The sequence below is a fragment of the Sinohyriopsis cumingii genome, chromosome 12 (assembly GCF_028554795.1).
Source record: "Sinohyriopsis cumingii isolate HCF-2022 chromosome 12, ASM2855479v2, whole genome shotgun sequence".
NCBI classification, from domain to species: Eukaryota; Metazoa; Mollusca; class Bivalvia; order Unionida; family Unionidae; genus Sinohyriopsis; species Sinohyriopsis cumingii.
Window position 1 is genome coordinate 22,172,111 of NC_142972.1, and position 24,059 is coordinate 22,196,169.

The 24,059-nt window shown below is 35.8% G+C and overlaps 1 protein-coding gene across 1 annotated transcript in view; it reads right to left on the reverse strand.

Annotated features, from left to right (window-relative positions):
- The window catches only part of LOC149786089 (brefeldin A-inhibited guanine nucleotide-exchange protein 3-like), a 142,521-nt gene that overhangs the window by 95,663 nt on the left and 22,799 nt on the right, over positions 1-24,059 (reverse strand). Inside the window, exons 5-10 of the mRNA XM_089978114.1 lie at positions 15,844-15,912; positions 13,322-13,438; positions 10,279-10,385; positions 9,392-9,462; positions 7,735-7,816; positions 5,904-6,014 (exon numbers count right to left, since the gene is read on the reverse strand). Of these exons, the coding sequence (XP_089834240.1) occupies positions 5,904-6,014; positions 7,735-7,816; positions 9,392-9,462; positions 10,279-10,385; positions 13,322-13,438; positions 15,844-15,912 (557 nt within the window). The remainder of the gene's footprint in view (positions 1-5,903; positions 6,015-7,734; positions 7,817-9,391; positions 9,463-10,278; positions 10,386-13,321; positions 13,439-15,843; positions 15,913-24,059) is intronic.

The window sequence follows — 24,059 nt, forward strand, 5'->3', positions numbered from 1 at the left end:
TCCTGACACCAGGCCGACCAGTCCTAACACTAACCTCTTAATGCTGAACGCCAAGTGAGGCAGCTGTTAGTACCATTTTTTAAGTCTCTGGTATGACTCGGCCGGGGATCGAACCCATGACCTCCCGCATCCGAGGTGGACACTCTAACCACTTGGCCACCGGAGCAGTCGCTATAGGACCTAACCTTGTTAACATGTTGGAATGATCTAGAAATGATTACTCTACCCTCTTTATGGGTCTGAAATGGCATCTTAGTTTTTACATCAGGGCTGTTCATCCAAGAATTAGTTATTCCTATCTTAAATATCAGTCTTAGTGGAGTCATTTAGTTGTGTTCAGTTGAGAGGATTTATTTATTTCAATTATTCATTGGAATTACAGGCTGCTCATAAACTTCAGTAACTATTTTAGAGTTATTGTGAATTCATCTAAAGATATTTTTGATTATTTTGATACATCAGGACTGTTAGCACATCAAATTATTCCAGAATATTGGCCTATAAGCACAAAATATTGGTCTTCATTCGGGACACCACTAGAACTCATATTTAATGCATCTGGACTTAAGATAGAACTTTTAGGACTATTTAGAATTTCATTCACTATACTGTAAATTATTTAAATTTTTTACTTTGTATTCTAGAGAAATAAATTATTTGTTGAATTCTGTAAAACATTTTGGTTTTTGCTCTTCTCTGTTACTTAGTTTAAGACCACAGATTCATAACATCCCCCAAAAAACCTGCTGAAATAGTCTAGACTGAGAAGCCTTGTTTATTTATAAATAACTACAAGTAAAATAGCATGGGTATCAAGTTTCCTGGTTTAACAAATTAAAAAAATATACTCTCCTTATTGGGTAATCTAAATTTTATGTCAAAGTTTAATGTTGTAAATTTATAATTGTGGTTTTGAGTTGAAAACTATTGCTATGATGTCTGCAGAGTGACAGTTTATAGTGATGTATAGCACTGGGGCATCATGCCCAAACATGTAGCACAATGTCTTACCCAGTCACTTATCCTGATACCAGGTCGACCAGTCCTAACACTAACCTCTTAATGCTGAGCACCAGGTGAGGCAGCTGTTAGTAACATTTTTGTAAGTCTTTGGTATGACTTGACCAGGGATCGAACCCATGACCTCCCACATCCGAGGTGGACGCTCTAACCACTAGTCCACCGGAGTAGTTAATGTAATTATGTATTACTTACCTGCTATTATCACTTTGCGATTTTGTTTTCATGGTAGTCCCCAGTCCTAAGTGAAAATTCCCTCCTCCAGACAGTAATTGGATGTCTAGAACAAAATGCCCACCATCCAAGTCTGATGCCTTAGTCACTTTCATCACTGAGAATATCATCCTTGTTTTAATTGGACCTAGTCTAAAAAGGTCATAAGAACAGGGAGGGAGGAAGAAACTGATACTAGTAGGAGGCAAGTATTACACAAATTAAAATTTATTTTACATTCAAAAACTGAATTTTAATAGCTATTATTACTCTGCTGACATTTCCAGCTCTGAGAGGATAATGACCTCATTACAGCTGTCAGAAAAAAACTAACCAGGCAGGATGCTTTTGCAGAATGGAGGATGGCTTCTTAACAACTTGCTGAACTGACACAATTAGGCCTAATGCATAAATGCTGTTGCTCTGGTGTGCCAATGAGTAAAGGCAAAAAGAGAAGAATGTAAAGCCAGACTGCCAAATGGCAGATTTCATCATATTGGCCTGAGTGAAATGATGAATGAAGGTTAAAGATGCAGCAAGAGCCTGAATTTCACAGGGACTTTGATTCTCATTAAGGCGAGGTATCACAGGCACCTGAGAGGGAGAGAGATGTTTCTGACTATTCATTTTCCCCTCTGATTTAGCCAAAAAGAAATATAAAAACTGGAGAGAGAAATCTATCTTGATTTATCCCTATCATAAATGCAACTGAGATTAGGGATTTGAATTGGTTAAGGAACTACCATTGGTGGATGATTCTTGGCCAGAAAACTGTGCTGACACAAAAGAGAGACTGAATTGTAGTTGGAAATGAAGGTAACATCTTCCACTGAAAAAGCAAGAATTTCACTCCTCTCAGCTGATGCTAAAGAAAAAAGGAAGACCACCTTTATGGTAGGAATCTTGAAAAGAACATCACTCAGAGGTTCAAACAGATTTGCTGTCTTACAGTACAGAAGCACAAGCTGGTTATTCAGTGCAGAGGCAGATGGTAGGATCAGAACCAGCACCCCTTTGGTCATAAGTCTGGCACACAAACCACGGAATCACTGCAGCTCCCTACGTTCATAAAGAAGTTTAGATAAGGACCAAAGAACACATAAATGGTTCCACCTAGGCATTTTGAAGTGAGATACTGGTCTCTGGAGAATGAAGTACCTAATATGTTCTGAGAGATGGGGGTCTGACCTGATGGTAGAGCCCTTTCAGAACCTGAAAGTAGTAAAAAGCCCTTAATGGTGAAAGTGAAAAGTAAAAGAAGATAATCTACAACTGCTGTCAGAGGAGTAGACAGGATCATTGCCCTTCAACTGCAACTCATTACCTGTCTCCTTAGGATTGGCTGAGGAGTCCATAGGCTTCCTAACCTGGGCCTTACAGTCACCTTGTTTAATGACTGAGGAGTGAGAATGAGTTTCAAATGGAGTCTGGCCAATCCACTGGTACCTCTAGACAGGGGACCATGGACCTCTCAGGCTGAGGGCACTTCTTTGTTGGTTCAGCTGGGTCCAGAACCATGGCCAACAACCAGTAATAATAATCTCCCAAGTCACCCAATAGGGAATCCAAATCCAGTAGTGGTACCCTCAATAAAGCTCTGTTGTGATCCAGCACAACCTTGGAAGAATCCATGGTTTCTTCCAAGGTTATACTATCCTTACATGAGTGCAACATTTCAGTTGACAGAGCTATAGACAGTTACAACGTCTGTCTCACTGTCTTGGCTACAGACCCGAGGAATCACCCTGTAAAGCCAATGCAGGCAAAGACTCCTCCCTCATGATGTTGAGGGAAATTGCCAAGAAAAGGCAGGCAAGTGAAGCTATGGTAACTAAGGTATATGTCTTAAGTTCCACAGCTTTCAATGTCTTGATTGGGATGTAGTTCTAGGTTGCAGAGGAGATCCCTATTTCTAAAATTCAGGTCAGGAAGCTAATGAAGCCAAAGGAGTGAATGAGGCAGGCATATATACTGCTGGTCCACCATAAATTGGGCTAAGGGAAACGCCATGGCGCCAGGGGAAATAAATAAGAAATTCCAGATTCACCACCTTAAACAGACACGAGGGGATATCAATCTGGTACCTTTCCTTTTCATTTTGGATCCATGGAAGGGTCTTCTGTGGTCATGGTTGGGAACTAATAAGTCCATAACTTCTGGAAGAAAATGCCTGTTGAGCAGTGTTTGTCTTGCCTTGACTCATGCCAGATGCACAGTGACTGATGCTCAGATATGGTTCCTAGTGCCTGGTGATTGGTGATAGATGCCCAGAGATGAGTTGCTGTTGTTTAACTTGATGACCAGAGCTCAGTGCCCATCACCCAGTGATTGATGTTTCAACCTCAACCTCAACCTGGCCAAAGGGTAGCAATGTGTCAAGTGATAAAGAATACTGCAAAGAGTTTCTATCAAGAGAATTTACTTCAATTAATAATTTTGATTGCTTTGATGAGAGATGAAAGAAGTCCACATTTCATTTATGTCAAAAAGGTGGAACCTGCACAGGGGTATCAACAACTTCCTCAAACCAGAAAGTACAACTGATTTCTCCCAGGACTGGTGAACTGGTGACTTTCTTACACCTGAAAGAGTTATTGATCCTCCTGGGATCAGCTTATAAGTGACATCCTTACACTGGGAAGTGCTTCTGGTCATTCCTTGGATCACCAAGTTGGTGACTTCCTTAAAATGGGATCTTCCATTCATTCCTCCTGGATTAAATTGATGGTGACTTTCTTACATTAAGAAATGCCTTTGATCCCTACCTGGGTCAGTGAGTCAATGACTTCCTCATAGTGATAAGTGCTATTGATCCCTCCTACCATGACCTTGATGTTGACTTCCTTACACTTAGAAGTGCCTCTGATCCCTCCAGAGATCGGCAAGTTGGCAAGTTCTTTATACAAGGAAGTGTTACTGACCCATTCTAGGATTGACTTACTGCCAGTTTCCTTATACTAGGAAGTGCCTTTGATCTCTCATACTTACAAACTGTAGGCAATGTCCTTACACCTGGAAGTGCCATTAGTCCATCCACGGAACAGAGGGGGTCCACAAAATAAAAAGAGGAGGCAGTTTCTATCTTATTCCTTCTATAAATGCTCTCTACCAAGTCCAACACATAATCTCTTTATTTTCCCATTATGCACTGAAAGAACAGCTATCCATGTGAGCACCCTTAGTGAATATCAAAAAGGTGGAACAGGTGTCCCATTACGAGTTTTTATAACAGCATTTGTCAATATATTGTTGCATGCTGAAAGGCTAAAGAAAGTTATTGAAACAAACAAATGAGCAGAACTAAACTGTAATGGTATTAACTACCCAGAATTGGTACCAACAAGTTGGATAATTTATGAAAGCACTGCTTAACTAGCATGTACACAGGACTGAACAAAATTCATGAAGATGACAAATGGCAACACCAATAAATGAAGTCAAAATTAAAAATAAGAACTAGGAAGCAAAGGTCAACTGCAACACCAAATGGGAGACCACTGATTGAAATTATTGCAAACGACACTTGAATTAATGAAAATCTTGAGCAAATAGAGCAACATGTCATCAATGCACAACACGAAGCAAAAGGAAAAGGATGATATTTCTAGTGATGGCAGTGACTAAGGCATCAGTCTGGGACTGTGTTCTTTTTATCTAGACCACCAATTGCTATTTTTGGAAGGGAATTTCCACATTGGACTGCATGTTACCACAAAGAAAATGAAATAGCATAGTAATAATCATTAGTAGATGTTGTATTACTACTATTAAACCAGAGGTAAAACTGGTATCTTAGTACATTCTGGCAAGTAACCATCAAAAGTTCTTCATAACAATCTAAAATTTAGAATTAAATGTCTACAAATTTTAATTTAAGCATACACTGTTATTTTATTCACATGTCAATATTTTACATGTACCTGTATACTGGGAATTAAAGATTAGGAATTAAAATTTATCATGTTATTCTACCTGTAAGTCTTGTGTCGCAATTAACTATAGCTAAAGTTTTTAGGAACAGAATAGTTCCAAGGAAAACTATTTGATGTAATGCAAAATTGTACCACTGTTGACAAAAATGACAGTGATGCCACTGTGGAAAAATGATACATACATTTCACTATCTGCAAGCGGAGAACAGAAAATCAGATTATTAAGAATAGTGATGGCCTGGAGGATTGATGTGATACTAACAGACAAGACTGGAGATAGTCTTATTCATGATTCTTTCTGCTAATGTAAACAAACAGCTCTAAATAATCTTTATATTTTCTAAATTTCCCTTTCTTCTATATATCACAAGATACGTTAATACTAAACTGATATACTTTTGCAACTTTCTTGAAAAAACAGTATTTTAAACTTTTATATCAAGTACTACCCAAGCAGCAGCAGTATCCAAAGAAGATAACTACTATCTGGTACAATCATTTATCTACATTTTGAGTTGCTTCTCTTCAGATCTAAAACTTTACCTCAAAGGTCACTGGATCTAAATTCCATTACTATTTTTGGTAAGACCATTAAGTGTGTTAACTATTACCAGCATTACCAATTCTACTTGCTAAAACAAACCTAAAACAATGGACACTATGCCATAAGTATGGAGGGATTGAAATCCCTCCAAACCCAAATATAAAGTAAAGTCATTAAAAAAAATCATACTGTACCATATTAACTCCTGAAAGCCAGCATTTAAATTAAGTGTGTTAGCAGAGTTGACCAAAATAGCATGGATGCCTTCTAGCAGTAAAGGAACTGCTTGCTTGATCTGGTTAGCACTAGAAGAAAAAAAACACAGGAAAGCTTCTGAAAAAAAACTTATGAATTCTGCATCATGAGAATGGAACATTTATATTTGTATTAAAAAACATTAATTTCTTAGAAAATCAATAATAAGCCATATCCAAAATGTAAGATAAAAATTTGCAAGTGATTTCCGAAGAGGTTAACCTTACACTTTTATCAATATATGTCATATGCTTGTTGGTAACATTGTAAGAGTACATGTAATCTTTTTGCCTTTTTTTTACAAGTTAATCTTTACAGACCAAATTACCTGTTTCAAGAACAACTAATTACGAGCCACTTTTTGCCACACCCTACCATCCTAGCAGTAGCTAATAATATAAGTCTAACTGGAACAATTTGAAGAAGGCCTGATAGTGAATCCACACCTGGAGTTATATCATAATTTTTGGTTAAACAATAAATATATGTTATAAACATAGTGCTAACATATTTCCATTGTATTGTATGGATTTTTATTTGCAATATTATCAAGTATAAATATATGTGACTGATATCTGAATTAACAAAAATGGGTTTACAATAATTCCCATGTAGAAGTACCTGTCTACATTGACAAATTATGTATATTAATATGATCAGTGATAACAAGTTAGTCAAACATCTGTCTCCATATTATTTAAAATATCAAATGGGATTATAAAAACTTAAACTCTGCTCTTAGTTTGATCTTCTGGAACATAGTTGGAACAATGTTTCACACAACATGAAGTTTATCCAATTTTTATTTACATGAAACAATTTGAGTGCAAATGAAAATTATTATTTTTCATGACTGTCTTGTCCAGTAAATTAATATATCTATTGTGTATTGATGTACCTGGTATATTGGATGCTGGCTGGAAGTGTGCTAGGTAAACTAGATTGCAGTATATCCTCCTTTTCAGATACAGAACACTTACATGATAATGTTTTGGTGTCTCCTTTTGCAAATAAAAAATATTAACTGCAGTTCTGATATTCATCTTTTTGTTCATACAGATACTGCACGAGAGAGTGCACAAAGGTCTTGTTGTTTCAGAAGTGGATTTCAAGCTGAGTCATCTATTTCAGTAAGAATTATATCAGCTTTTCATGCATGCTGCCTGTTGAGTCTCAACAATGGTGACTCTAAACAGAACTGCTGCGACCAAGTCCTGAAAATCTGATGGCCTCTAAATAGGAAAGGAAGCAAAGCTTGATTCTTAATGCAGTATGTATTTAACATTATATTATTCTGACAATCTCTTCATACTAGTTCATACCTAGGAATTGTTTAGAAAAGGTGACAGAGCAGTGAGAATGTGGTACTCACTAAAAGAAGCAAAACTCTTCCAATTTTGTTACCTGTCTCCAGCCCTATCAGCCAGTAAAATGAAAATAAAATATGCTTGGAGAGATTCCTTTTGCTACAGTTAGAGTAATCAAAACAGTTTAAAGGTCTGAATGTGATCTATTTCATCACCCATTTCTGAGCATGGGTAAAATATTCTATAGTATTACATTCCAGTTTGAATTTATTTACCACAAGATTACAAGACATACTTATTGTCAGGAACATTTTGTGTACTATTAAAAAAAGTATCAAATTTGTAAAAAATATGGTGTCTGGAATAATGGAGGGTTTGGATATACAGATTAATGACAATACTCCTTTTAAATAATTGCCATAATCAGGTGGAACAAAAAATCTGTCAAGTCAATTAGTGTTACCTTTGGGCCTGAACCACCTTGTCTATGAGAAACTTCAATAATGTGACAATGTCCTCTGACAGACTCTCTGCATCTGAGTTACCTGGCATGGGGAAAATAAAAAACAACATCTTAATAGATATTTCTCTCAAAGAAAGTACTGACAATAATAAGAGGAAGAGAAATACACAGTAATAAATAAATGTTGTGACGAAATGTTATGAAACCATCTGTGGTCTTTACACACTGTAGGTAACTGTTTTCCAACTTTTTGCAAGTCTTGTGCAAAATATTTTGAATTTTTTCCTCTACTGTCTGGATGGTTCTGTGTACAAGCTACAATTAAACTGTATATAGGGTCATTAAGTTCTGTATTACTTAGCTAATGAAAACAACCAGCTTGAAATACTGTCAGGCCAGAACTGACAATCAGTTACATAAAATATCATCTGCATGACATTATTTAAAAATTAGTATCCAATATAACATCAAATTGCGAGATTTATGGTCTGATCATTTGATTTCAGTTTAAATCTAATTCTATTTCTAGTATGCAAAAGTAAAAAAACATTGCTAAATGAAATACCTTTTCTTACATAAAAAATAATTACTTTTCCCTTCATCTGGATATTTTGTATGCTAATAAAAATTATCATTTTCCTGAATGTCTTGAGAACATTTATATCTATTGTCTACTAATGTGCTCAACTACTTCAATGCTGGTCAGAAGTGGGCTAGATAAACTAGGTTGATTGATATCTTTGCTGGCAAATAAAGAGCACCTGCATTACAAAGTTTCATCGTGTAATTGTTCCCAACCCCTTTTCTTGAAGTCTTTCTACAATTCCCTTCATTTCCTATTCAAAGGTTTTATTCACTATTCAAACACACTGGTGAAAAATTGATTTTATTCAAAGATTTCTTGAAGTTTTCCTTCAGTAATTTTGTTTTTCAAATTTAAGGTAGAATTAGTTCTCCATGATACTTTTTTGCTGATTATATACTGTATGGTCATCATTAAGTGAAGTCAAATCACTCCTACAGTCAGGTTCCAACTTCATATTTTTTCCCAGAGGACTGAAGCAAAATAATAAATGTCTGATAATTTAATGTACTATTGAAATTATTGCTAATTTTGAGAATATGGTGTCTGGAAAATTAATAGATCTGGATTTTTAGATAACCGGTGGTACATATTTAAATATGAATAGGTAATATAAAACTTAAAAGTACATAATTCAACAGCATAATTAAACAACTGTCTGTGCACAATAAAACAAGTAACATCATTATTTTCTATTTGGGACTTGGAAAATTAGTGTATCTTGAATAATCTTGGTACCAATTTCTATTTACATTTTTATAAGATGCCATATCACTATTGATGCACAGGAAATGCACATCACAACACTTTCACTCTCCTCAGTAGAAGTATGTGTGTGTCTGTGTGTGTTTTGATACTAACAGGACACCCAAGCATTTTTCCAAACTCCCTTCTTACATTTGGCATTAGGTCAGTAAATACTGATGTTTGATTTTATCTTTTATTATTATTCTTCTAACAAATACAACTTTTATGATGGATGATGACATTTAGGACTAGGACTTAAAAGTTTTCAGCTTGAAACTGACAGTGTTTGAGAAAAAAAATCCAAGAAAGACCTGCATTTCAAACTACCACAGTAACATTGGAAGCTTTTCTTTTCATGCACAACAAGCTGAAGGAACATATTGAAGATATAGCTATATCTGAAATGAAATTAATACCAATGGCAGAAGACAGTATATACTAAGAGAATTGTTATTTGGAAACTGAGATGTTGATAAATTTATGGCAAAAAGTCATTCACAGAACTATTAAGAATCTTATTCAATACAGAATTCATTCAAGAACTGAAAATTTAGGGAAGAAAATCACAAGCCCCCCATTTGAAACAAGAGTCCCTTGAAGGGACTGACACTACTGTCCCCACCAAAAATTCCAGGAATTAAAGACAACACCATTTCCTCTTTTTAACTAATAAACAGCGCAGACAAGGATAGTACACAGCATCAACTTCGGAATTTTTTTTTTTTAAAATGGGATGAGGGAGTTTTTAGACAAGGATAGGAGAGATGGGAGGCATTGCAGATAGTATGAGAATTGTCCTCTTGCTTGGAAGGTTCACTTATGCTCAACACTGACATTTGCTTTCAGATATCATTTGTTAAGTGTTTCCCCAAATTTCAAAAATAATGATTTGTGGGATTCTTTTGCTTCTGCTCGTTTTAAATGCATTTTTAACACATTACTGGCTGTATCACACCAAGGAATGGGAGCTAAGTGCCTTTCACAAGGACACAATGAGGTAGCCAACCCAGGATAGTCTGAGCAGGTAACAAAAGTGTGGCCCTGGGTCTGAGTCGGACACTCTACTAGCTGAGCAGGCAGCGATGAATTTTGTCGAAGAACTCTGTTACAATTTTGGTTGACTAAGATTCGCATTTCTTTGATTGACCATTTACTCCAAATAAAACCAGTGATCTCATTTCTAAGTAAAGATTTTTCTAGAAACAGAGACTAACATTTTGGTTGTAAGAGTAATGTAAACATTTTTGCCATCAATTTTTAATGACAGGTAACACAGCAAACCTTTAGCATTGAAGTCAGCCAGCACATCATTGTCATCATCCTGCAACACACACAAGAGTGTTAGTATTAGCAAACATTATAAAATTAACATGCTTAGAATGCAGACTGATACTCATCCATTATCAATAACTGTGAAACCTGCCTAAAAAGACACCTGCATATAATCCTTACATTACCTGTATACAGAAGTCACTTTGATTCCTCAGTATTATTGCCACTATTTTTATGCACTACATGACATGGATGCATGAGAGGTCATTCAAATATAATGTACTTACCTGAACAGCAGAATAATTTATGACCATTACAATATGTAGATGTTAAGAAATATTTATTAACATTTTGCAAATTTATCAACTAAAGCAAATAATGCTTAGTTTTTTAATTTGCAAATAATTATCAAATTTAAAGTGCTAAAGTTTAATTCATTACTGATCTACTCTACAAAGGATATGTCAAATAGTCTATAAAGTTGGTCATTTTGAAAAAAAAAACACTTCTGATCCATGAATGTATATGGCCTATATGTCTTTGTACCTGTTGTAGTAATTCTTGGACACAACCTTTCATATAAAATTTTCATTATTTAAAATAACCTTCTAATGTAGAGCATTGATCTGTATTTGCATCATCTCCATCATAAAGGCTCTGTTTCTAATCAAAAGTATTTTGAAAGGGAAGGGTCTGAAAGACCTAGAGCTTGAGGTTCAAAGCTTTCAGTGGGAAAGAAAACCAAATTTTTTTAGACAAGAGGAGGTGCAGGATGCGCCTCTAACTAAATTTAAAATTTGCAAATGGTCATTAACAATTAATAAGAATTTTTTTTATGAAAGATTATTATTATGAAATCAGTCATCTGATTGCTTTAAACTATATCTGTGAATTCTATACAATGTACACTAAGTTCTTCATATTTTGATATTAAAGATTAGTTTGTACTGGTGGGGAAAAATAAACAAAATTAAAATTAACTATATAAATTTGCATGCATTGTTATAAACAAATCCTTTACAAGCAGGTTTTACTGTGTTAATGAGAACTTCATGCAAAAATATATATTTTGTTAAGAATGCTAAGTTTCACTGACAAGCAAGCGGATATATAAAGACATGTATCATCCAAAATGCATCCAAGATTAAAAATCTAATCTGTAGGTTACAATGAAGATATAAATCCTGGAAGATCAATGACAGCTTTATCATGATACTTAGCTTAAATTAACAATTTTCTGTCTTTTCATCAGAATTATTACTTCATCACTATTACTTATGTAAATAAATAATCTCTTTCACCAAGGAACTCATACAGTCTAGAATCAAAGCTATTATGCAAAATAATCAATGATCTTGACTATAAAACTGATATACTTCTTTCTCACCCAAAGTATAAGCAATCCACAAACTTTGGGGAAGGTAAATGGTCAAGAACTGAGGTTTCTGTACAAAAACTAATTTTCATTTTGCTGCACCTGACATTGATCTTTGATCTTTCAACTTTCAACCTCTTATCACTAGTTTCTTTACTATTCCATGTGCAAACCGTCAGAAATGTTTAGAGTGTGTATGTAATGTAGAACTAAAATTATTGTGCAGAAACCATATTTCTTCTTGGAGACAGTGACACTGACTTTGGACCTTTTGATACCCAAAACAATGGGCAGTCATCTACAAAACTTGGACTTGGTAAATAAACTCAGATGGTGTAAAACTAAGGATATTGTGTGTGGAAATGAAAAAAGCGATAGTTGGATATACAGATAGAAGAATGGACAGTATTTTTACTGATGGATGGCCAGTGTCACAACATAACACACTACAAATTTTAATGGGTGTAATAAAACTGCTGTGATCTTATGGTGATCACTTTTTATTTCTTCAAAGATATGCATATACAGGAATAAAGTTACACAATACAATTGCAGGATTATTTTTTACCATACAGTTAAGAAAAATGAAAAGACTACAAAATGATCCTACCTCTGCTTTGTTAAGTTGGGGAACCTGGTTTTGTTTGTTTGTTTTAAATGATAAAAAAGCACTTTCTGTTTCTATGAATTTGTTAGCAAAGATTCAGCAAGGCTCTGCATAAAGATTTTTCAGTATGTCTGGAATTCAACATCACTGCAAACTAATGGATAAAGTGTGAAGACTTGAATCATTACCAGGATACTCAATGGACTAAACTGCCAACATTATCTCATTTTCTACCTTTGAATAAATGAACTTCTGACAAAAAATAAAAGCTGACTTGGGAACTTGGGAAATAAAGCACAAGTCTTTGTTTTGTAGTAAGAATCAAGATTACCCATCAAAAATTATGAATACAGTATTATAAAAGCATTATTGTCATAGATGTTCAGTAGAATGTGTAAACTATATGACAAAATCATGCATCTACATTCTGATTATAAATATGCATCAGTTTATATGAAAAAATATTAAGTTGAATAATGCCACTCAGACGAATGAAGCTTTGAATATAACAAATAAACTTTTTACTCAAAACCTGTGTAATTTATTAATCAGGGACAGAAAAAGATGTAAAGATACTCCAGTACTCATGGGAAAGCCAATAAGATGACTACCAGTAGTTTGGATACTTATGATCGTATAATTCATGTATATCGTCCTGTTTTTGACAAAACAGAACAATTAATAAGCCAATTATATAAGTGTTCACTCCACACAGATTATTTATAATAAATTAATAATACTTTTCCTTGCACAATGGGGTATACCACTAAATTTATCTTGTTTGTGAGAAATAAAGTATACATACACAGCTGATTGTTTGGGATTGTCCCTCCATAAAATGATTAATATGCAAATTTTTCTATCCCTGCTTATATGCATTTATATCAGTTAATAACACAAATGAAAACACACAAGTCTGTGTACAAGAGTTCATGCCAGGATATATTTAGTCATGCATTCTGTGTATTTATGCATTAGTCAGTGATTGTGACATTCATCTTACCACTGCAGTGTTTACGTTGTGCAGTTTTTCTGCAAAGCTACCTAACAGTTGGGTAAGGGCTGCCTGAACAGCACCCCTAACACTGTTAGCACTTGTACAGTACGTATCAATATACACCTGCAGTAAGAAAGGAAACATGAAACAAGTCAGTCAGAAAAATTACATCCACATGACAAGACTTTTACATATATAAAATCTTGCATACTTTTTTGTTTGAGATATATCTCTTAAGCAATTAGAAGCAAGGCTGTGCATTTTCAATCGATCTGGAATCAGGTATAAATCCATCATAGCCACAGCATGAAAATCTGTAATTTGCAGATTGGACTGATTGATGCAACTTTCCATTCATTCTTTCTTTCTTCAAAGTATCATATTTCTACATTTCATAGCCAACTTTGTTTATACATACATGCCTAGTTATTTCTCCTTAATTCAACATCTGAAAAGCACTATGCTGTTTTCTTTACACTTCTTCCTTATGTCATTCTGCACTGGTTATTTTGATGTTGACATTTAGCTTGTGTGATATTATGTCATGATATTTCACACATGAAATTTCAAAACCTAACAAAATCTAAAGCACATTTAATTATACAACTTTACCAGTCACATGGGTTCCATGGTATGTGAATGGCATGTGAACCATTGTTATGATTTGACCCTATTTGCAAACACAAAACTTTAGAACAGTACCTTAATGCTGATGATAATCATATCATTAGAATGTGATACCAATGTCATGACATTTGCTAATGCAGGTGAAAAATAACTATTCTTTGTCTTTTATTATTGCTAATTTGAAATAAATCTGCATTACAAAACAAAGGGGTCAAGTCGATTTTACATGTAAACTGGGAAAAGAATTATAACATGCCAACAGACTGAATTTCACAGAATTATTAAAAACTTTATCTTCTCTGTAGAGTAGTGACTGCAATAGATAGTTTAGGTGTCTTGAGATTTGCATAAAAAAATTGATGAACAACTTAAATATTTGTTACCTACAATAAATTTAGAGTCCATTGATGAGACTAACACTCTAATGTCTGAAAAGAATTCCAGGAATTGAAGACTGTTTCTTATTTTAAATGTAGAGTGTTAAAACTATCATTGATATCCTTCAGTGATCACAAGATTTTCAAGCTAGCCACAATGGTGGTTGAACTGGATGTAAAATCAGCACCATTTTAAAATAGGTCTAACTAAATACTCTTAAGAAGCATTTGAATAAATACCCTATGGCAATATGAACATTCATTCAGGAGAAGCAATAGCAAGATTTTCAAGATGACAGCCATCATAGGAATACTGGTTGTCAGATAAGCCCCATTTTCATCTAGGATGAACTAGACACCATAAGAAGTTTTCTGAATAAAACTACATGTTAATAAGACCATCCACCCTGAAGGAGAAGCAATAACAAGATTTTAAAGATGGCTACCAAGGTCACCATACAGGATGTCTGAGAGACACCATTTTCATTTAGGACTAACCAGACATCATAAGAAATCCTCTGATGAAAAACTCCATGCTGATATAACTTTCTGTTCAGCAGGAGTGGTAATAAGATTTTAAAAATGGCTGCCATGGTGGTCACAACAGATCTCAGATTGGCATCAAAACCATTTAGGACCAACCAGGAATCATAAGAAGTCATTTACTGAAAACCACATGCTGACACGACCATCCATTTAGGATGAGTAATAATACCAAATATGTTTTGTGACAACCATACAGGGTAATGGAGTGGCACCATTTTCATTTAGAGACCAACTAAACCTTGAGATGAAAGTATGTGTAAAGTTTTATGGCAATCCTGCAAGTAGTTTAGGAGGAAAAGAGATAACAAACCTTTGCCAGCAGACAGATGAATGCCAAATAACAGGCCATTCCACAAGCTCTTTCAATCTATGGCCAGTGGAGCCAATACTAAAACCTGCTTTCCCCAAAGATACATCATACAATCTTGTATGTAAATACTATATACATAAACACACTGCAGATTTATCTCAGTCAAAGCCTTATACTACCTCTATCTTAAAGAACAATCTGTTTCTTCAAAATACCATTCTAATAAGTTTTGAAATTTATCAATGCTAGAAGAATTAGTCCTTTTTTTGGAAGCTCCATTAATATTGGGAACAAAAATGGCCAGAAAAATTAAAGAGGCTGAAAGCAAGTACAGTGGATCATTGCTATGGCAAACATCATTATTACAAAATCTTGGACAAAACCATTTTAAATTTTAAAAATTACAAGGAGTACAAGATGACTTTAACAAATCAACTCTATATTAAACAATCAATGTGGACCCACTTCTGTTAATATAGCATGGGACTACTATAAAAAAGCATACAGCCATTACATGCCATTAGGAAAGACCATTTCAGCACAGACTCAAAGTCTCCATATCCCAACGATAAAAAAAAGAATTTTATGAAAAAAAATGAACATACAACCATGAGGTTTTAGGAAATGGGCTGATTGTATAGATTATTTCATATGTATATATACTTTACCTGGGATACTTTGGTGATGACCCTGGCATTCATGCACAATGTATTAGAAAAGGTCATTTTCAGCAACAACTGTAAGCAAAAGATACAATATAGATAGTTTGAATTAAATGATACAAACATAAATACATGGCACATATTCCTAGTTTTACATACACTTCTGCAGCACATGTAAGCAGAGAATTCCATTCCTATAATAATACTGGACATATTTCATTGTGTGGAACAAAAAGTATGATATAACAAGTGGCAATATATATTGTCTTGTACCACCAGATGAAGTATATCTGGTATTTACAGTGGAAATGGCTATTTTCTTTTTATATATACATGTACCTGACATGCTCCTGAACTGAAACTTAGAAGACTAGACTCACTCATTGGCAACCTGCTTACTTTTTTTTTTTAGCAAGTTCATCATAATTTCAATTGTGATCATAAAAATATCAGCAGAACAGTAGGTTGGGATGACCTCCTCTCTTGCAATAATTACATTTTGTAATCTATTTCACCCTATCTGAACCAAAAGCGAATGACTGACTAGGAAATTTTTACATAATTGCCAGTGTATATATATGTGTGTGTGTGTATATATATACACACACACACACACACGCATGCACAAACGGCAGTAATTCTTGACCATTAACACCCAATGCCAGCACCAGGTGGTGCCAGTTTTAAGCTGAGTACAGTATTGTGAACAAGAAGCTGCATAATGCAATCAGGTGGGTATTCTATTTTACTGAAAAATTTGCTTTTTCCTTTGAATATGTTCCACAATCACACTAACATTAAAGGAATAGATAACAGGTGGCAAAACATCACATCTATACCACAGGTAACCTTCAAGGGAAGAAGGTTGGATTCCCCAAATGAATAACATACTCTCCTAACCTGCAAGCAGCACAATGACTTGGTTTATGCCCTAGGAGATCAAATAAATTAATCTTCTTACAAAATAAAATTTCCAAATTAATCCAGCAAATGATGCAAAGGTTGCCTGTCTGGACGTTGTGCTGATGTCAACTGACTCTGGTACCTGCCTGTCCGACTAAGACTGGGCCTATCAGTTTCAGAACATGGCACTGTGGAGCTAAATCTTGTAGGTAAAAACCTGAAAAAGTCAAATATGCATCCCAACCAATGGCCTCATAAATGTCTTAGATACATTCTGGTCAAATGCTAGGCTCAGAGAAATTGCTCTCATCTCATGAGCAGTGATTTTCATAAGCAGACTCTGTTCTGGTCCAATGTCTGAGTATACTGTGCATATTATCAAACTGGTTTGAATTAGTCAAGTAAGAACCCAGGAAACATTCCACTTGGGTAACTGTGAGAGTGACTTAGACCATGCAAATCAAAGTTGACCCACAAGTCTGAGATCTCTTTGTCATGACCAATGATGATAGAAAAATGTGTGACACCCCAGGGCAGTAGTCCTTAAAAGTAACTGGGACTGACTTTTTCTCCTAAAACAGCCAGATAAAAAAGTCAGCTACTTGTGGGATTGTGTTAGTGAATTTGCACCTGTCCCAGAAGACATGCCACTTTTCCTCATAGGCCCACAGAAAAAAGGGCCTTCCTGTCATGCAATTCTTTCCATGATTCAAGAGTTAAATTGTTTATGCTGCAGGCCTCTCCTGACAAGAGTCAGGTTTGAGAAGAGGTGAATGTAGGTAAGGATGGAACACATGAATCTGATCCTGTTTGAGAAGATTCAGCCTGACTGGGAACTTCCTGGGTAGATCTATCGTTATAATGAGGAGATCATTAATCCATGACTAGTCCCTGCAGAGAGGTGAATGTAGGTAAGGATGGAACACATGAATCTGATCCTGTTTGAGAAGATTCAGCCTGACTGGGAACTTCCTGGGTAGATCTATCGTTATAATGAGGAGATCATTAATCCATGACTAGTCCCTGCAGAGAGGTTTATTCAGAATCATTTTGCACTTCAGGCCATCAATTTCTATATAATGTCTTTTACTCCAGGACTGTTTGGTGGTAGGCAAAGGGAAACAAACCTCCCAACTTATAGAAAGGGCACTGACTGCCTAGGCCTTGCGATCTGGTACTGGAAAGGCTAAGCTGCACAATCTGTGATTCCACCTAGTCCTAAAATGATTATCAGATGTCCCCATAGCAGGCAAATGTGATGAAAGACCAATTAATGGACCATTCTGTATTGAGAATATGGACCTACCTGGACATTAAGTCTGCTGGGAATATGTTGGATCTGGATGTTGGTGTCGTAATGTGTAAACCAATGACAGAACTTCCCTACCAGAATGCAGAGTTGTGTGATTTGGTACTGCCATATTTGAGGAGGTACATTACTACCAATGAATTGTTGGATATCTGAGCGTGACCTTGTCCTGACGATGGTCTCTCCAAATATGAAAGGCCTTGATGATAGCTTTCATTTCCAAGAAATCAATATGAAGTCTTGCTCCTCTGGACCCCTGTCAGTGTCAAAATGTAGCAACAGATGGACTCCTCAACCATGGTTCCTTGCATTCATTTGCATGGTCATGTCCAGTTAGGTTTGTCCAAAGGTATTCCTTTTGTGAACCAACCTTGACTGTGCCACTGATCCAAGAAAGATACCATCCCACTTGTTACACTGATCCTGTAATTGAGTGGCATTGAAATGGGGCATCAATGAGACAGCAAGGCCACCTACAGAGGGCAGATATAGAGGTGACCCATCAGAATGATATCAGCTGCTGCATTTAACACTCCCACATGCTGCAGAAACTTCTGGCTCTGATCCACTTCTTACTAGAAATACGCTCTACAAATGTGATGATTCTGACCACCCAAAGGTAAGGAAAACATACAAGGTTGAGGTAGAGATAGAAATTCCATAACCAGATGGACGAACCACTGGGATGCTCAAAGATCAGACTTTTCTCACTTATTTGGAAGCCCAAGATGACTTAGGGATATAATTTCATTCTTTTCCTGGACTAGAACCAAACTTACCAAATTTTTTTAGAGGATGTCATCCCAGTACGGTGCCGTGGAAGGAAATGAAGTCATACAGAACAGGGAGGTGATACAGTTGACTAATTCTGTAGAGGCCCAAGAGCTTATGTTCAAGCCAATAGGGAGAGAGAGCGAAACTGATAACAATTCCCTCAGTATGCAAACTGAAGGAATTCCTGAGGACAGATGGATGGAAATGTAAAAATATTAGTCTGTCAGACTGAGACTGATGGTAAACTTGTTTGGACAGATGGAGAGGAGAAACTATCTTTCCATCTCCATTATTTTGCTTTGGTGGGAGTATGAATTGATTTAGTCAACTCAGATCAATGATCTGTCTGAATTTGCCATTGGCCCTCCTGACTAGGAAAAGCCTGAGTAAAATCCTGGAGATTGGGATTCTGAACAATCTTCACTAGGGGTGAAACAACACACCTGTGCCACATATCATTACATTTCATGATACACAGCCTGTAATATGATACATATTGATACACATATGAACTTGATGGTCTTTCCATCTTTGGAAGGTAGGTGGTGCCCTTTCATGAATGCTGACATTCTTGGTTGTATTTCCAGTATGCAGACTACAGACAGACATATTGTCATCATATATTTATATGCAATTCTCACTGATGAGAAGATATAAACAATACTTTGAAACAGAATATCTGTTGTTTGCAGTGAGTTTTATCCATCATTTTAGGCCAAAACAGAAGAAACAATGCAGGCATGGGAATAAGGTAGAATACCAACAAAATCAATCACATTTTATTTCCTGCAGATGCAAAATGCTGCTGCAGCCACAGGTACATATATTTGTTAGTGACAAAAGAAAACTTTTGACTACACTCAGACCTATTCTACAATTTTCTTTCAGCTTACTTGAGCAGTTTGAAATCTTCCCCATCACTCATTCCATACTAATTTTGTTAATTCCATCAGCACCTTCATTCACTGTTTAAATATCTCTGCATAAAAAAAGAGAAATTCCAAATTTGTTTCCATATACAATTTGAGAAGAGATGATGACAAGATTTTTTCTTAAGGGAGATATCACTCTTTATCAAAGAAAAAAGGAGGGGAGGAAGCAATGGTCATAGGTTAATATTTACCTAAACTTCAATACCTGTCTCTCTTTCTTCCTGCTCTACTTTCTTACAGCTCTACTGAAATCAACATCTTTGACAGATATCACCTCTAGTTGTATAAGCCTTAATTTGTTAATTAAATCTGAGCATACTCTGCCCCTTTTCTTTGTATCAATATTGTTCTGTGCTTCTTTCTGAAGGGGCATATACATAGCTAGCTTTGTCAGCTGAATATGCTGGGAAACTAATCTTTGTGACTGTTATGTACAATTTTCCAGAGATCACAGATATTATCTTTTGGAGACATCTGCTCCAAAATAGGATTTTGCGCTAACATAAAATTCCTTTGTTAAATCAGTAGTTTGCTGACTACTATGCCAAATTTCTTATCTGTTTAATAATGCTATATAAAGGGTATTTAGTCCATCAATGCTTGTGCAGACAGGGGTATTAAAATGAATATCTTTACTTCTTAATTGCATTTTTTTACCTTTATTTTATTAAATTTTTCTTAACCCTGATATAGATACATGTATATTGGTTTGTAGCATATTATATGCAGGGCGAATATTATTAATTTAAACAATGAAAATTGCATTACACTTTTAAATTGTCTGTTTTAATTAGGCTCAGTATTCTGCCCTTTCTACATTTAATTTCGAAATACCACTGAAAGGTTCACTCCGTTTATTTTTTTTCCAATCTAGCATGTACATCTGACTCATATTTAACATTTACTTTGGGCTCAAAATCACTCACTGGTGTCTCCATTAACACTTTACCAGCTCAAATAATCTGATATACTTCATAACTTTAAGAATTGTTGTCATCATCACTGTCATCAGCAAGTATCTGCCAAAAAAAATCGTAATGAACCAAGCCAGGAATCAGACATTTTGGGTTTTCTAGATAGCTAGTAAATTAAACACCTTATCTGTAAAACTTTCTTCATGAATGGTTCAAACTACACGATAAATTTTTTTCCTGGGCACTGTTCTAATCAAATTTAGTTTCACAACCATTCATGTCGTGCTTGATGAACCCAGATGTGGTACAGTTGTTACCAAAAAAAATAGATTGTTATTGTTTATCCTCGATTGGAACAAGCAATAACCACAAATGAGAATTCAATGTAACATATTTCAACAAGCAATACACCGTTAGCATAGCTTTCAAATTGACTGAAGGCGTCAAGATACAATTCAAAGAATAAAATTTGCGTGAAAGTGGTTATTAAATGATGAGTAAAGTACTTCATTTTACATGTGGAACACATCTGGAATGTATAGTATATGCTGAATATACTTCTGGGTTAAGATAATTAGCATGAAATGAAGGGGAGTGTCAGATTGCGAACCATGTCACTTTGTGCTGACTTGTAGATGGCGAGTGGATATTCTCAGATATCCTTTCTCGTTTTTGCTAATAAACATGAGTGCCTGTGACTACAAATGCTGTTTCAGATGGATTATAATTTTACAGAATAACAAGGCAACTAATAATAATTATTCATGACTGCTGAAGACTAAATTAACATGCATACGGTAAGTATCGTTTGGTATTGATTTTCCATCACTTGTATCAATATGTCTATTCAGCAAAAGTATCGATGCCTCAATATATCAATCAATCATTTCACCCCTAATCTCCACTGCCCATTTCTCAATAAGCATCCTGATCTCTTGCTGTAAAAGTGTGTCCTTTACAGAGTCGGACAGTACTTCTGTCAGGAACGGAGAGGACGAAAGGGGAGGGGGTTGGCAAAACAAGGTCTGAAACCCCTCTGAAAGAATTTGTTGAATTGACTACTCACTTTGTAGAAGATCAATCTAACACTTGTTGAATCGCAAGAGTCAGGCACCAACCAGAAGACTATTTGCGGGTGGTCTGGGATGCAAGTAAATGGTGTATAAATGCATCATATCACACAAGATCGAGGTTGGTGAAGCAGTCACCATTGAATAGACTGGGTTGTCCAATAAATCACATCTGCTATCCTAGCTGTTGACACCAAGGCATGTTCATTGCAGACTTTTAGGCAAGTCTAGAGATTGCCAGATACACCAAATCAAAACAACAAAGATGTGGCTACTCTACTGCAAACAAATTTCAAAGTGGTGTGAAAAACACTTTTATCCACCTTATAGTAAACAGACAAACTCAGAGTGACTGTGGTACAGTTCTTGTCTAGCACTGGGAGATCTGTAGAGAAGACACTGAAATGGGTCTTATGCCAGTGAGATGCAAAGGGCATTGGTAGTTGACTTTCAGAAAAAAAGGCTTTGGAATTTCCTGGGTTGCTGATTTTGCCAGATAACCACTAGGTAATTTACTTGATTCTTCCAGACTGCAGGAGAAAATGGAAGAAGGGCTGACTTCCTTATTGCCATGATAGACCATGTAGGCCAGCATAGAATTGGTAGTTGGCAGAGTTCAGCATCATCAGATATATTTCCACTAGTTCTGCTTTATAACTATACACCATAGTGGGAGCTGAGTATGAAACATCATTAGGCTTATCACCACACTCAGGATCAAGATCAACATCTGAATGTACTGATAAGGTGTGACTGTCGTCTCTAAGACTGTCATGGTACTGTCCAAGAGGGTAAGGTATGAATAAATGACTAGCCATATCCATTGGATGCAGTCATCAAATTTGTATCGGCAGCTTGTCGAAATGAAAGCCACTCAGTACATGTGTTGGGTGAAGAGGTGGAAGTACAGATGGCTGTACTACCAGAGTATTGGTAATGTTTGGTGGACAGACAGATCTATGACCATTTTCCCTGATGATGTTAGTTTTCCATGCCTCCACCTGATGAGGTATGGGACAATATGCTATAAAAGCCATATGGTCACTGAATGGTAAAGATCTAGAACCAGACGACTGGATGGTATATGTGTGTGTGTTTTTGAATTTTTAAGGTAGCTATAACAATTTGAATCATATAACTATGATGTCTGCATTGTGGCAGTTTATAGTGATGTCTAACACTAGGGCATCATGCCGCAGACATGTGGCGTTGTGTCATACCTAGTCACATAACCCTGACACCAAGTCAACCAGTCCTAAAACTAACTTCTTGATGCTGAGCATCAAGTGAGGCAGCTGCTAGTACCATTTTTATAAATCTATGGTATGACTTAGATGGTGGCTCATGCCTGCAACCTTGCGCATTCAATGTGGACATTCTAACAACTCCGGCTACTGGAGGGGTATGGTTGGGATCAAAATGTGGTGCAGCTAGATGGCATGACTTATTCAAATCATGTATAAACAAAATGCACCCAGATTTACAGCCATTAAAGACTTAATCAGTTATGCACAAGGACTTATGCCCACTGGGCCGCCTAGGATTGTGGGGATACTCCCTCAAAGTGTCAAATTTCTTGACTGAAGCAGAAGATGGAATGATTGGGAGAAATTGGCCTGAACAAATCAACTATGTTATTGCTTGCTGTACTGGGTGTCACACATTAACTCCAAGTAATAGCATAGATAATGGAGAATAAAATCACAATTTTTCCATTTGCCCTGATATAACTGTATTTGCAGGTAAAGTATGTCATATCTTCATGGAGGGGGTGGCTCTAATGACATCTCCCACCAGGCTGGCTAAAGACTCAGTATTAGGATGAATGTTCAGAACACCAGTATTTTACATCTTTGATTTTCTATGTCTCTCTTTCTCTCTTTGTTGTTTTGTGGTTTTTCACAGTACTGTACACCATGCATTCTCTGACCAACTTGTGCACATGCTGGAAGTAGCCAACAGAGTACACTTTGTACAGGTAAGACATGACTAGTAAGAGTCCTTTCTAACTTTAAATTTCTTGCATTTACTATATTTTGTCCTCATGTTTATTCTGAAATGAAAAAGTAAAGAGAGAAAAGAATAAATTAATATTTGTGTTAACAAACATCATAATGCAAACTACAACAAGTTTTATATTACAACATTGCCAAGTAGAACCACGCAGTTAGAGAATACAGAAACTACGTCCAAGTAAGTGAGAAAAAAATCACATAACTATGGTCAAAATTATAAATATAATGTATACCACATGTAGAATAACTCTTACCATTTCTGAAAATAACAAATCCTTAATGGATGGAAGAAATTATTAGAAATT